Genomic DNA, 12,256 nt, shown 5'->3' with positions numbered 1-12,256 from the left:
AGGTTACCATGCTGCTGCTTTTATTTTGAAATAGAGCACTGAAATGTTTTTCCATTGGAAAAATGAAGAGGGGTCAGTTTGGAAGCGTAGATCAAGTGGGCACTTCTTGTCTCTGCTATCTGTTGTCGAAGGAGATTCTCCGTCCTCCAGGTCATCACTGTCCCAAAGGTGCTTTTTCAAGAGGCAACTGGACTTTCTTGTTTTTCCTTTGAAGATGTTTCACTTCTCATCCAAGAAGCTTCTTCGGCTCTGACTGGATGGTGGGGAAATGGAAGGATTTATACTCCTTGCAGAAAAACTGGTCATTTGCATCCTTTTTAGAGAGTCGTTGAGGCCACTTGGAGATTTATCTGTGTCCTCAGGGTCACCTGAGTGGTGCAAATGGGTGTGGAGTCTCTTTGGAACTGCTGAAAGGACTGTGTTGTAGACTGGAGAGACATAGAATCCCACCACTGGTTCTCCTGCTCGGGCAGGGGGTTGGACTAGAAGACCTCCAAGGTCCCTTCCAGCTCCATTCTATTCAATTTTTCTCTCTCCACTAGGGGTGCACACTGGTCTGTTCTTCAGGTTGTATTTATATGGTGCCTGGTTGTGAGTAGCTTTTAGTGGTTAATTAGGGTGTTGGTGACCAGCTATTAAGTTGTTAATTGTCACACCCTTGCTCATAAGTACCTGGTAGGCGAGTAATAAATCAGCACGCCTATTGTCTGACAAGGGGCCCATTTCTCAGCCTTCAATAATTTATCTGGCTATTTTTGTCCCTGTAATGCAGACATGTCAAACACAAGGCCCAGGGGCCGGATGCAGCCCGCGAAGTGGTTTCATGTGGCCCGCGAAGCCATCCTGGAAACAGTGAGGGAACGGCCCCCGCTGCCTTGGCCCTGGCCCAGGCCGGCCGGGAGCCAATGTACAATTTTGTGGTGGCCATCTATGCTGAAATGCATTCAGTCTTAGTTCCACAAGGCTGTCCGGAAACAGCGAGGAACCAGCCCCATGCTGGGGAGGGGTCACCCTTTGTGAGGAATGAAGAAATGCACCATGCCTTGGCGCTTGCCCCGGTCCCACCCCCTTCTGCCAGAGACCCTCAGATCTGCCCCACTCCTGCCCAGGCCCCCACAGGCACCCTTGACGCGAACGATGTAGAGCTGGCCACGCCCACCCAGTAGGCCACACCCACTCCATCCACGCACCCCCAGTAGGCCGCCCTGCCGGGGGCAACTGCAATGCTGATGCGGCCCACAATGAAATTGAGTTTGACACCCCTGCTGTAATGTATTGGCCACAACTGTTTTAATTCACTTGCTTAATGTCTGACCTACATTGCTGTATTTTTTAACAGTTGCTGTTACTGGAAGCCAGACTGGCTGTCTCCAAGCTGATAATAAGGCTTGGGGCAAGAAACTGTTACTTTAAATCTATTGGTTGCCACCTAGAGGCTAACAGTATAAATAGCTGTGCAGCAGCTTTTAGAGCTACTTCTGTTCTAATAAATTTGTTTGCTGTTTCAACACTCTGCCTCGTTCAATGCCTAAAGAACCGAAGATGCAACAGTCCCTGCTTGGCCAACAATCTTAACAGATGTGAAATTGAATGCATGTCCTTGTTCACTGCAGTGTGAGACTTGCAATAAGTTTGGGTCTCTTCATCTAACCCAGGCATAAGCAACCTTGGCTCTTTTATGACTCGTGGACTTCAACTCTCAGAATTCCTGAGCCAGCATGGCTGGCTCAGGAATTCTTAGAGTTGAAGTCTACGAGTCATAAAAGAGCCAAGGTTGACTACCCCTGGACTGGACAGTCACGTGTCCGAAATGGAATAGGGCAGTGATAGCGAACCTTTTAGAGACCGAGTGCCCAAACTGCAACCCAAAACCCACTTATGCATCGTTGAGTGCTGGGTGGGTGTGGCCCATTGGCTGGGCGTGGCTGCAGTGGTAATGGTAGATTGGGTGGGACTAAAAAGTTCAACCAATCAATTCCAACTTTGCAAGATCTTTTTTTTCCCCGCAAGAAGTTGAAATTGACTGATTGAACCTTTTTTTTTTTTTGCACACAGCGGTGGAGGCCTAAAGTGAAAAGGTTTTATAAAACACAGCTGAAGGCCTAGGACTGGGGCGACAGCGCGCGTGCCCACAGAGAGGGCTCTGAGTGCTGCCTCTGGCACCCGTACCATAGGTTCGCCACCATTGGAATAGGGTTTCCTGCTTGAGCAGGGGGCTGGACTAGAAGAGCTCCAAGGTCCCTTCCAGCTTTGTTATTCTGTTATTCCCGATTAGGGAACCAAACGTGTTAACGAGAAAGACCCCTAACAATTCTCCCTTTTCTTCCTCCAGGTCAGTGCTCCATTGCCGTCTTCATCCTCCTCCTCTTCACACGCTTCTGGCTGATCAGCGCCCTCTATGCTGTTTGGTGGGTGTTCAACTGGGACACCCCAAGCAAAGGTGGGCGGCGCTCCAACCAGATGCGGAATTTGGTCATCTGGCGATACATGAAAGATTATTTCCCGATCTCGGTACGTGTCCCCCTAGAGCAGCGATGGCAAACCTTTTAGGGACCGAGTGCCCAAACTGCAACCCCAAACCCACTTATTTATCACCGGGTGCCAGGTGGGTGTGGCCCACTGGGTGGGCGTGGCTGTGGTGGTCATGGCAGACTGGGTGGGCGTGGTCACCTCGTTGTTGCTCGTGGGGAGAGATGCCTGTGGGGACCGGGCAGGGTTGGGGGATATCCAGGGGGTCTCTGGCAGGTGGGGCTGTGGGCAGGAGGCTCGTCCTGCAGGGTGAGGCGAGGCAAGGTGAGGCAGGGCGGGGATGCCATTGTCACAGGGCAAGGTGAGGCAGGGGCAGGGGCGGCTGCTGCCTGACACCATCGGTCCCCGCACACAGAGGCCAGTGACCACATGGGGGCTGACATGGGGGCTGTCTAGGGGGACACGTCAGCTGCCACAGCCTGCCAGCCCCTCGACTGGCACACTCTGGGGCTCCACAGGCCACCACCAGCAGTTCAGAGAAGCCACCTTTGAGCTGGACAGCCGGCCGACAGCTGAGGAGGCGATGCAGTGGGTCGTGCCGGGGAAAAGAAGAGCATGCGAGGCCAGGAGGGATGGGACGGGGGCGGGAGGGAAACCAACTGTGCCGGGATGCATCTGGCCACGTGGGACCTTGATGAGTTAGCGGGCAGCTGGTTGAAGTGGGACGGTTGCTATCTCCAGGGCATGGCACGGGTGCCCACAGAGAGAGCTCTGAGTGCTACCTTTGGCACGCGTGTCATAGGTTCGCCACCACTGCCCTAGAGGGAAGAAGTATAATGGCATGGGAGAAAGACCTTGGGAGACGGGGATGAAGAGATGCTGCTAGCCTTAGGGAACGAGCGGATAAGAGGCAGCAGAGCCTCTAGCTGCATAATGGGTGGAGAAAGAGGCTGTCAAGGAGATGACGGGAGATTTATACAAGCAGTCCTTGACTTACAACCATTCATTTAGTGACTGTTTGAGGTTTCAACGGGCCTGAAAAAAGTGACTGATGAGCGCTTTTCACAGAGGCTGCAGCATCCCCGAGCTGATCTGATTGAAATTCAGATGCTTGGCAACTGGCATGTACTTAGGACGGTTGCAGTGTTTCCTTTTGGAAACTTCTGACAATCAACGTCCATGGGGAAGCCAGATTCACTTAACAACCGTGTTACTAACTTAAAAGCTGCAGGGATTCGCCTAACTACTGTGGTAAGAAAGGTCACAAAATGGGGTAAAACTCACTGAATTACTGTCCTTTAACGGATAAATGATGATTGTATTTTATGATTACGATCATGATTTATCGCTTGTTGCTTACATGTGCACTGAGAGATGATACAGCGGAGATAAATTCCTTGTGTGTCCCATCACACTTGGCCAATAAAGAATTCTCTTCTCTTCTCTTCTCTTCTCATCTCCTTCTCCTTCTCTTCTCCTTCTCTTCTCTTCTCCTTCTCCTTTTCCTCCTTCTCCTTCTCTTTTCCTTCTCTTCTCTTCTCTTCTCCTTCTCCTTCTCTTCTCTTCTCCTTCTCCTTCTCCTTCTCCTTCTCTTCTCCTTCTCCTTCTCCTTCTTCTCTTCTCTTCTCTTCTCTTCTTTTCTCTTCTCTACTCCTTCTCCTTCTCCTTCTCCTTCTCTTCTCTTCTCTTCTCCTTCTCCTTCTCCTTCTCCTCCTCCTCCTCCTCCTCCTCCATCTCCTCTTCCCTTCCCTTCCCTTCCCTGCCATGCCATGCCCTGCCATTCTTTCCCATTATTCTGTATTCTGTTCTGTTCTGTTCCAACACTGGAGGTTTTTAAGAAGAGATTGGACAGCCATTTGTCTGAAATGGTGCAAGGTTTCCTGCCTGAGTAGGGGGTTGGACTAGAAGACCTCAAAGGTCCCTTCCAACTCTATTGTACTGTTCTGTTCTGTTCTGTTCCATTCTATTTCTTTTCCATTCAGTGGTGGAATTAAAATATGCGAACAACCGGTTCTCTGTGTGGATGCTGTTTCTGGAAGTCCATTCTGGGCCTGGGCAACAAAAAATTAGCTACCGGTTCTGTTGAAGTGGTGCGAACTGGCTGAATCCCACCACTGATTCCATTCCATTCCATTCTATTCCATAGAATGGAATAAGAATAAGAATAAGAATAAGACTGGACTGGACTGGACTGGACTGGACTGGACTGGACTGGACTGGACTGGACCGGACCAGAATAGAATAGAATAGAATAGAATAGAATAGAATAGAATAGAATAGAATAGAATAAAATAAGAATAAGAATAAGAATAAGAATAAGAATAAGAATAAGAATAAGAATAAGACTAGAATGGAATGGAATGGTATGTACTGGACTGGACTGGAATAGAATAGAATAGAATAGAATAAGAATAAGAATAAGAATAAGAATAAGAATAAGAATAAGAATAAGAATAAGAATAAGACTGGACTGGACTGGACTGGACTGGACTGGACTGGAATGGAATGGAATGGAATAAGAATAAGAATAAGAATAAGAATAAGAATAAGAATAGAATGAACTGGAATAGAATAAGAATAAGAATAAGACTGGACTGGACTGGACTGGACTGGACTGGAATGGAATAAGAATAAGAATAAGAATAAGAATAAGAATAAGACTAGAATGAACTGGAATAGAATAGAATAAGAATAAGAATAAGAATAAGAATAAGACTGAAATGGACTGGACTGGACTGGAATAAGAATAAGAATAAGAATAAGAATAAGAATAAGAATAAGAATAAGAATAAGAATAAGAATAAGAATAAGAATAAGAATAAGAATAAGAATAAGAATAAGAATAAGAATAAGAATAAGAATAAGAATAAGAATAAGACTAGAATGAACTGGAATAGAATAGAATAAGAATAAGAATAAGAATAAGAATGAACATTCCCACCACATATGATAGTAAGTCCCTGGAAGCCTTCTACATTTCCAGCATGTCAGTGAGGTTTTTTTATCTATTTTTGCTAGCCTTGTAGAGGGAAGGTGCCATCTATAAAACATCTTGTATAGATTTTCTTTATATGAGGTGGCTAGTGTTAATCTCCTGTTTCTATCCCATAATGATTGCCAATTATCTAGGTCAATACTGTAACCAAAATTTTTACTCCAGATTAACGTTGTTTCTTTTACCTGTTCCTCTAACAAATCTTGTTCTAATAAATATTGATATATCTTTTTTATCATTTGATCTTCTGTTCCTAGAAGGATTTTATCTAATTGTGTATGCTCTAATTTTATCCCTGGTTCTTTTTTGTCTTTTCTGTATCGCGACTGTATTTGTAAGTATGCCCACCATTCCAACTCTATACCATCTTCTGATTATCTTTTCCTTGTTTTCAGGTCTCCATTCTCGTCTAAGATATCTTTATATGGGATTACTCGTCCTAAATTTATGAATTTGGGGTGCATGAATATCTCTAATATGGATAGCCAATTGGGAATTTCTATATATTTAAATTTTAAATTTTTTATCCACACGTCTAATAGTGGCCATCTAATATGGTGATTCTGAAAGTACTGATGAGCCTTATATTTCCCGTCCCACATTATGGCATGCCACCCTATTTGCCTGGCATGGCCTTCTAATGCCAGTAGTCTTCTGTTCCTTAAGTGTATCCAAACCTTTATCCATACCGATATTGCTGCTTGATAATATTTTTCCCAATTCGGGAGGCCGAGCCCTCCTCTTTCCTTTGCATCCTGCAATAATTTTAATTTAATTCTCGGTTTTCTACCTTGCCAGATAAATTTGGATGTAATTCTGTTTAAATGTTCAAAAAAAATCCTTGCCTAATTTAATTGGTACACATTGAAATAAAAAGAGTAATTTGGGAAGTATATTCATCTTGATTGTCGCTATTCTCCCCATAAAGGAGAGCTGCAAGTTTTTCCATCTGTCTAAGTCTGCTATAATTTGATCTATTAATTTATCATAATTTTCTCTTTTGAGTGTAATACATCTTGCCGACAGTTGGATCCCCAAGTACCTTACTCTTTTAGATGTCTGAATATTGATTTTCTCTACTAGCTCTACTAGCTCAGTTTCTTGTAAATTGGACATGGATATATTCCCTCACTTACATCATGCCTCCGACTTCCCTCACTGCAGGGTTAGATAGTAATGGCAGGATTGACACCCATGAGAAAGTAAGTAGAAGAAGTAAGGAGAAGCCGAACAGGACGGATACTACGTTTGATCGGCTGGGACCAATTACTAGATCCAGGAGTCGCGCGCAGGCATTGGCTGGTGTATAAAAGTATTTTCTCCCATTGAGTTATTTGTGCCCTGATGATGTTGGTAGATTCCAACAAAAGCTAGGTCTGTTATAGCATTTTAAAATCTTTTAAATTTTTTTAATGTTTTATTAAAACTTTTAATGATTTTAACTTTCCCTGGTGTTCACTTTTATTGTTTTACTATCTATATCTATATCTATATCTATATCTATATCTATATCTATATCTATATCTATATCTATATCTATATCTATATCTATATCTATCTATATCTATATCTATATCTATATCTATATCTATATCTATATCTATCTATCTATCTATCTATCTATCTATCTATCTATCTATCTATCTATCTATCTATCTATCTATCTATCTATCTATCTATCTATCTATATACACAGAGAGAAAAATATAGATATAGATAGATAGAAATATAGATATAGATATAGATAGATAGATAGGTAGATAGATAGATAGATAGATAGATAGATGATAGATAGATAGATAGATAGATAGATAGATAGATACAATAGATAGATACGGTAGATAGATATGGTAGATAGATATGGTAAATAAAATAAATAAATAAGAAATGGACAAGTATCCTAAATGTCTTTGGTCTTCCAGCTGGTGAAGACGGCAGATTTGGATCCATCCAAGAACTACATCTTCGGCTTTCATCCTCACGGCATCATAGTGGCTGGCGGCATTCATTTTTGCACCGAAGCCACTGGCTTTTCCAAACACTTCCCAGGCCTGAAGCCTCACCCGATGATGTTGAATATGTGTTTCCGAGTCCCCTTTTTCCGGGATTACTTGATGAGTTTAGGTAAGCCGACTTGTAAGGGATTTCTGATTCATTGGGAAACTTTTGGAGGAGCAAAATCAATCAATCTATCAATCAGAATAGAGCTGGAAGGGACCTTGGAGGTCTTCTAGTCCAGCCCCCTGCTCAAGCAGGAGACCCTATATCATCTCAGACAAATGGCTGTCCAGTCCATTCTTAAAAACCTCCAGTGATGGAGCACCCACAATTTCTGGAGGAAAGTTGTTCCACTGGTTGATTGTTCTCACTGTCAGTGAGATCTGGTTCCGGATTGCGACGCCAGTGGATGTTCGAGGAGAGCGCTCTCTCCGCCGTCTGGTTTCCCTTCGTCGGAAGACCCTGGAAAGGGTCAAAAGTCGCCCTGGAGGGGCGACCACCACTGAGGAGGAACTTCACTAGATTACGGAAGGGCGGCAGCCCTCCCGTTTGATCTAAGAGAGCTCCTTTGGATCGAAGAAGAAAAGATCGGCCATTAACATGGCCGATCACTAAGCCGTACCAGACAAAAGACAAAAGCACTACCAACCACAACGAAAGCAACGTGGAGGAATTGGGTGAGACCTTATCTTACCTTTCTTGCACCCCAAGTACCTTCCTATAAAAGCCTTTGGAAATTTTTCCCCCTTTCTAACTTGGCGGCTTCTGCCTACTCTAGGAACATAAAGCTATGGGGGAAAAAAAGAAAAACTAATCTAAATGATTAAATAATTGGACTTGTAATTTTTGGATATTTGGGGCCCCAAAAGGTTCCTATTCGTACAGGGACTTATTACTTTACTTATCTGCTAAGCTGGAAAAAAAGATTATTTTTTCAAACCGGATAAAAGCCTAACTTGAGTTTGAGAAAGACTTTACATGTCACTGAGGACATCTTGTGGCAATATTTGGCACAGCAAGTGAATTTCTTTTTGACTGGGAGACTTGTGAGACTAAGATTTGGCCTTGACAGTATCAAAAAAGATAAAAACTTGAAACAGCTGGGTGGTGAAAACAACTCTCTATAGTGGAGGTGGACACCATTGACTTTTATCAAAAATAGCCTCCACTAAAGGATTATCTGTAAACACCATAGAAATGGAGGAATACTACCCACAACTTAACTATAAACTGATACTTGAAAAAATCCTTGAGGCTACTGAGCTAATGAATTCCAGACTGAAAAATAAAGATGCCACGTCAAAGCTACAAAATGCAACCCAGACTCCAACTGATGAACCTACAATCCAAAAGGCAACAGAAGAGTGATTCGCTTATCAAATGTGGCAAAAAGGTCATCAAATCACTTAACAGCTGCCTGGCTTAGCAATGGAAATTTGGGGGCTCAGTTGTGGTCGTAAATTGAGGACTCTCTGTATTGGTGACCTGGATGGACAAGAAGGAGGAAATTGAGTGTCTTCCTTCCAGACGTTGTGGGCGCTCCAACACTGGAGGTTTTCAAGAAGAGACTGGACAGCCATTTGTCTGAAATAGTAGGGTCTCCTGCTTGAGCAGGGGGCTGGACTAAATGACCTCCAAGTTCCCTTCCAGCTCTGTTATTCTCTGTTAAGGCTATTTAATGTGTGTGTGTGTGTGTGTGTGTGTTGTACGGGGCTTTAATGTTCTTCTTTTTCCTGCTTTGCTTCACCCAGGTTTTATTCCCTCGGACAAGGAATCTGTTTCCTATGTCTTGAGGAAGAAGGAAGGTGGGAATATTGTAGTCATAGTTGTGGGAGGGGCCAAGGAAGCCCTAGATGCCCATCCCGGAGCTTACACCCTTGTGTTAGAGAACCGCAAGGGCTTCGTTCGACTGGCCATAGAGAATGGGTAAGTAGGAACAGCTTTTTTGGGGGGAGGGTCCTGATCGTCTTGTACAATGTACATCACACGCAGTGGTGGGATTCAGCCGGTTCGCACCACTTCGGCAGAACCGGTAGCTAATTTTTTGTTGCCTAGGCCCAGAATGGACTTCCAGAAGTGGCATCCACGTAGAGAACCGGTTGTTCACCTATTTGAATCCCACCACTGATCACATGAATTATTACCGTGTTTCCCTTCAACGTGCAAAGCTTGAGAAAGAGTACTCGAATCCGTTATTTGCAGCCACCCAGCCTTCCTCGATTATCTCAACCTGTTTGGTTCCATCTCTCCTTCTGGTTCATCTCGGTTCCTAGCACACCGCTCGTCCCCGTGTTCTCTTTCGGAGAGAATGAGCTGTACGATCAGGTCGAAAACCCCAAAGGATCCTGGCTGAGGTGGACACAAGAGCGTTTGCAGAAGATCATGGGACTCTCCCTGCCTCTCTTCTACACCAGGGGGATCTTCCAGTACACCTTTGGGTTTATTCCATACCGGAAGCCAATCTTCACCGTGGGTAAGTCTGTGTTTCTTCCGTGGCACCCAGAAATGAGAGGCAGGTAAAACAAGGAAGGATCTGCTGGACACATTCTTCCTTCTTGGAGGATTGTTCAAGGTCTCCTCTTATTAGGTTTCCCAGGTAGGCGAGAGAGGAAACACAGCTCGAAATGCTAAGGTGATATTAAAGGTTAAATTGGAATATTGATGAGAAATTAAACATTGGGTAAAAATTAATAACAGGATATGGATTGTTTACGACAGGGGTGTCAAACTCAATTTCACTGAGGGCCGTATCAGCATTGCGGTTGCCCTAGGGGGGCCGGGTAGGTGTTACCATAGTGGGTGCAGACTACTGGGTGGGCGTGGATGGAGTGGGTGTGGCCTACTGGGTGGGAATGGCCAGTTCTACATCATTAGCATCAAGGGTGCCCATGGGGGCCTGGGCAGGAGTGGGACAGATCTGAGGGTCTCTGGGAGAAGGGGGTGGGACCGGGGCAAGTGCCAAGGCATGGTCCACTGGGGCAAGTGCCCAAGATGGCCACCACAAAATTGTACATAGGCTCCCGGCTGGCCTGGGCCAGGGCCAAAGCAGCAGGGGCCGTTCCCTCACTGTTTCCAGGATGGCTTCACGGGCCACATGAAACCACTTCGTGGGTCGCATCCGGCCCCCGGGCCTTGTGTTTGACATGTCTGGTTTACGACGATTGAATGTAATTAAGAAATGCATAAGCTAAATTTTTGGATAAATGTAATAATGATGTTTTTATTGAGTTGATATAATGAGAAATGTACTAACTTGAATACGAGACAGTAAATGTTAAGGGAAAAAGAGAAGAAATATCTGATGTTGTAACCTGATATTTGCACTAAGATTTTGTTTTTGAACTATTGATTAACCCAGTCACCATGTGGCTTTTTAAATATTCAAATGTAAAATTGGAAAGTTAATAAAAAAATAGAAAAAAGAAGAAAAAAGAAAGCCCTCGACTTATGACAATTGGGCCCGACATTTCTGTTGCTGGGACATTTGTTCAGTGAGCGTTGCCCCATTTTACAACATTTCTTACCACACTCTTTAAGTGGATCACTGCAATTGTTACGTTAAATCACACGGTTGTTAAGTGGATTTGGCTTCCCCCTTGACTTTGCGTGTCAGAAGGTCACAAAAGGGGATCACGTGTCACCCCGGGACACTGAAACCGTCGTAAGTACATGCCAGTTGTCAAGCCTCTGAAGTTGGACCACGTGACCGTGGGGAGGCTACAACGTAAGTGTGAAAATTGGTCATAAGTCACTTTTTTCAGTGCCGTTGTTAACTTTGAACGGTCACTAAACGAAGTGCTGTAAGTCAAGGACTACCTGTAGTGCATTTTAAACAAGGTCTGTAAATTGCCTATAGACGCCTTTGGTGAAATGGATGGCACACAAGTTTAAATAAAATAAAATAATAAAATGAAGTAATAAAATAGAATAAAATAAAATAAGTCAAGTTAAATAAAATAAAATAAAGAATAAAGTAGAATAGAATGGAATGGAATGGAATAGAATGGAACGTAATAATAATAATAATAATAATAATAATAATAATAATAATAATAATAATAATAATAATAATAATAATAATAATAATAATAATAATGATGATGATGATGATGATGATGATGATGATGATGTTGGAAGGGATCTTGGAGGTCATCTAGTCCAACCCCCTGCTCAGGCAGGAAACCATACACCATTTCGGACAAATGGCTGTCCAGTCTCTTCTTAAAAACTTCCAGTGTTGGAGCATTCACCGCTTCTGGAGGCAGGTTGTTCCACTGGCTAATTGTTCTCACTGTCAGGAAGTTTCTCCTTAGTTCTAGATTGCTTCTCTCCTTGATGAGTTTCCATCCATTACTTCTTGTCCTGCCTTCAGGTGCTTTGGAGAATAGCTTGACTCCCTCTTCTTTGGGGCAGCCCCTGAGATACTGGAAGACTGCTATCATGTCCTCGTCCTTCTCTTCATTAAAGTAGACACACCCATTCCAGGAACCGTTCCTGTTCTATAATAATAGAATAGAATAGAATAATAATAGAATAGAATAATAAGAATAGAATAGAATAGAATAATAAGAATTAAATTAAATTAAATTAAATTAAATTAAATTAAATTAAATTAAATTAAATTAAATTAAATTAAATTAAATTAAATTAAATTAAATTAAATTAAATTAAATTAAATTAAATTAAATTAAATTAAATTATTAAACTATTATTTCTCCTGTTGGATCCCTCCAGTGGGAAAACCCATTCAGCTGGTGAAGAAGCACAATCCCAGCCAAGACGAAGTTGATGAGC

General features: G+C 43.2%; 1 protein-coding gene across 1 annotated transcript in view; it reads left to right on the top strand.

Moving 5' to 3' along the window:
* LOC107298265 (2-acylglycerol O-acyltransferase 2-A-like) overlaps positions 1 to 12,256 on the top strand; it is a 14,665-nt gene that overhangs the window by 1,491 nt on the left and 918 nt on the right. The window contains exons 2-5 of the mRNA XM_015827638.1: positions 2,333 to 2,511; positions 7,387 to 7,588; positions 9,214 to 9,388; positions 9,736 to 9,935. Coding sequence (XP_015683124.1) covers positions 2,333 to 2,511; positions 7,387 to 7,588; positions 9,214 to 9,388; positions 9,736 to 9,935 — 756 coding nt within the window. The remainder of the gene's footprint in view (positions 1 to 2,332; positions 2,512 to 7,386; positions 7,589 to 9,213; positions 9,389 to 9,735; positions 9,936 to 12,256) is intronic.

This window comes from Protobothrops mucrosquamatus, unplaced genomic scaffold (genome assembly GCF_001527695.2).
Source record: "Protobothrops mucrosquamatus isolate PMUCROS unplaced genomic scaffold, P.Mucros_1.0 scaffold3824, whole genome shotgun sequence".
In the NCBI taxonomy this organism is placed as follows: Eukaryota; Metazoa; Chordata; class Lepidosauria; order Squamata; family Viperidae; genus Protobothrops; species Protobothrops mucrosquamatus.
The sequence above is the reverse complement of the archived record's forward strand: the minus strand, read 5'-3'. Positions and strand labels throughout refer to the sequence as shown.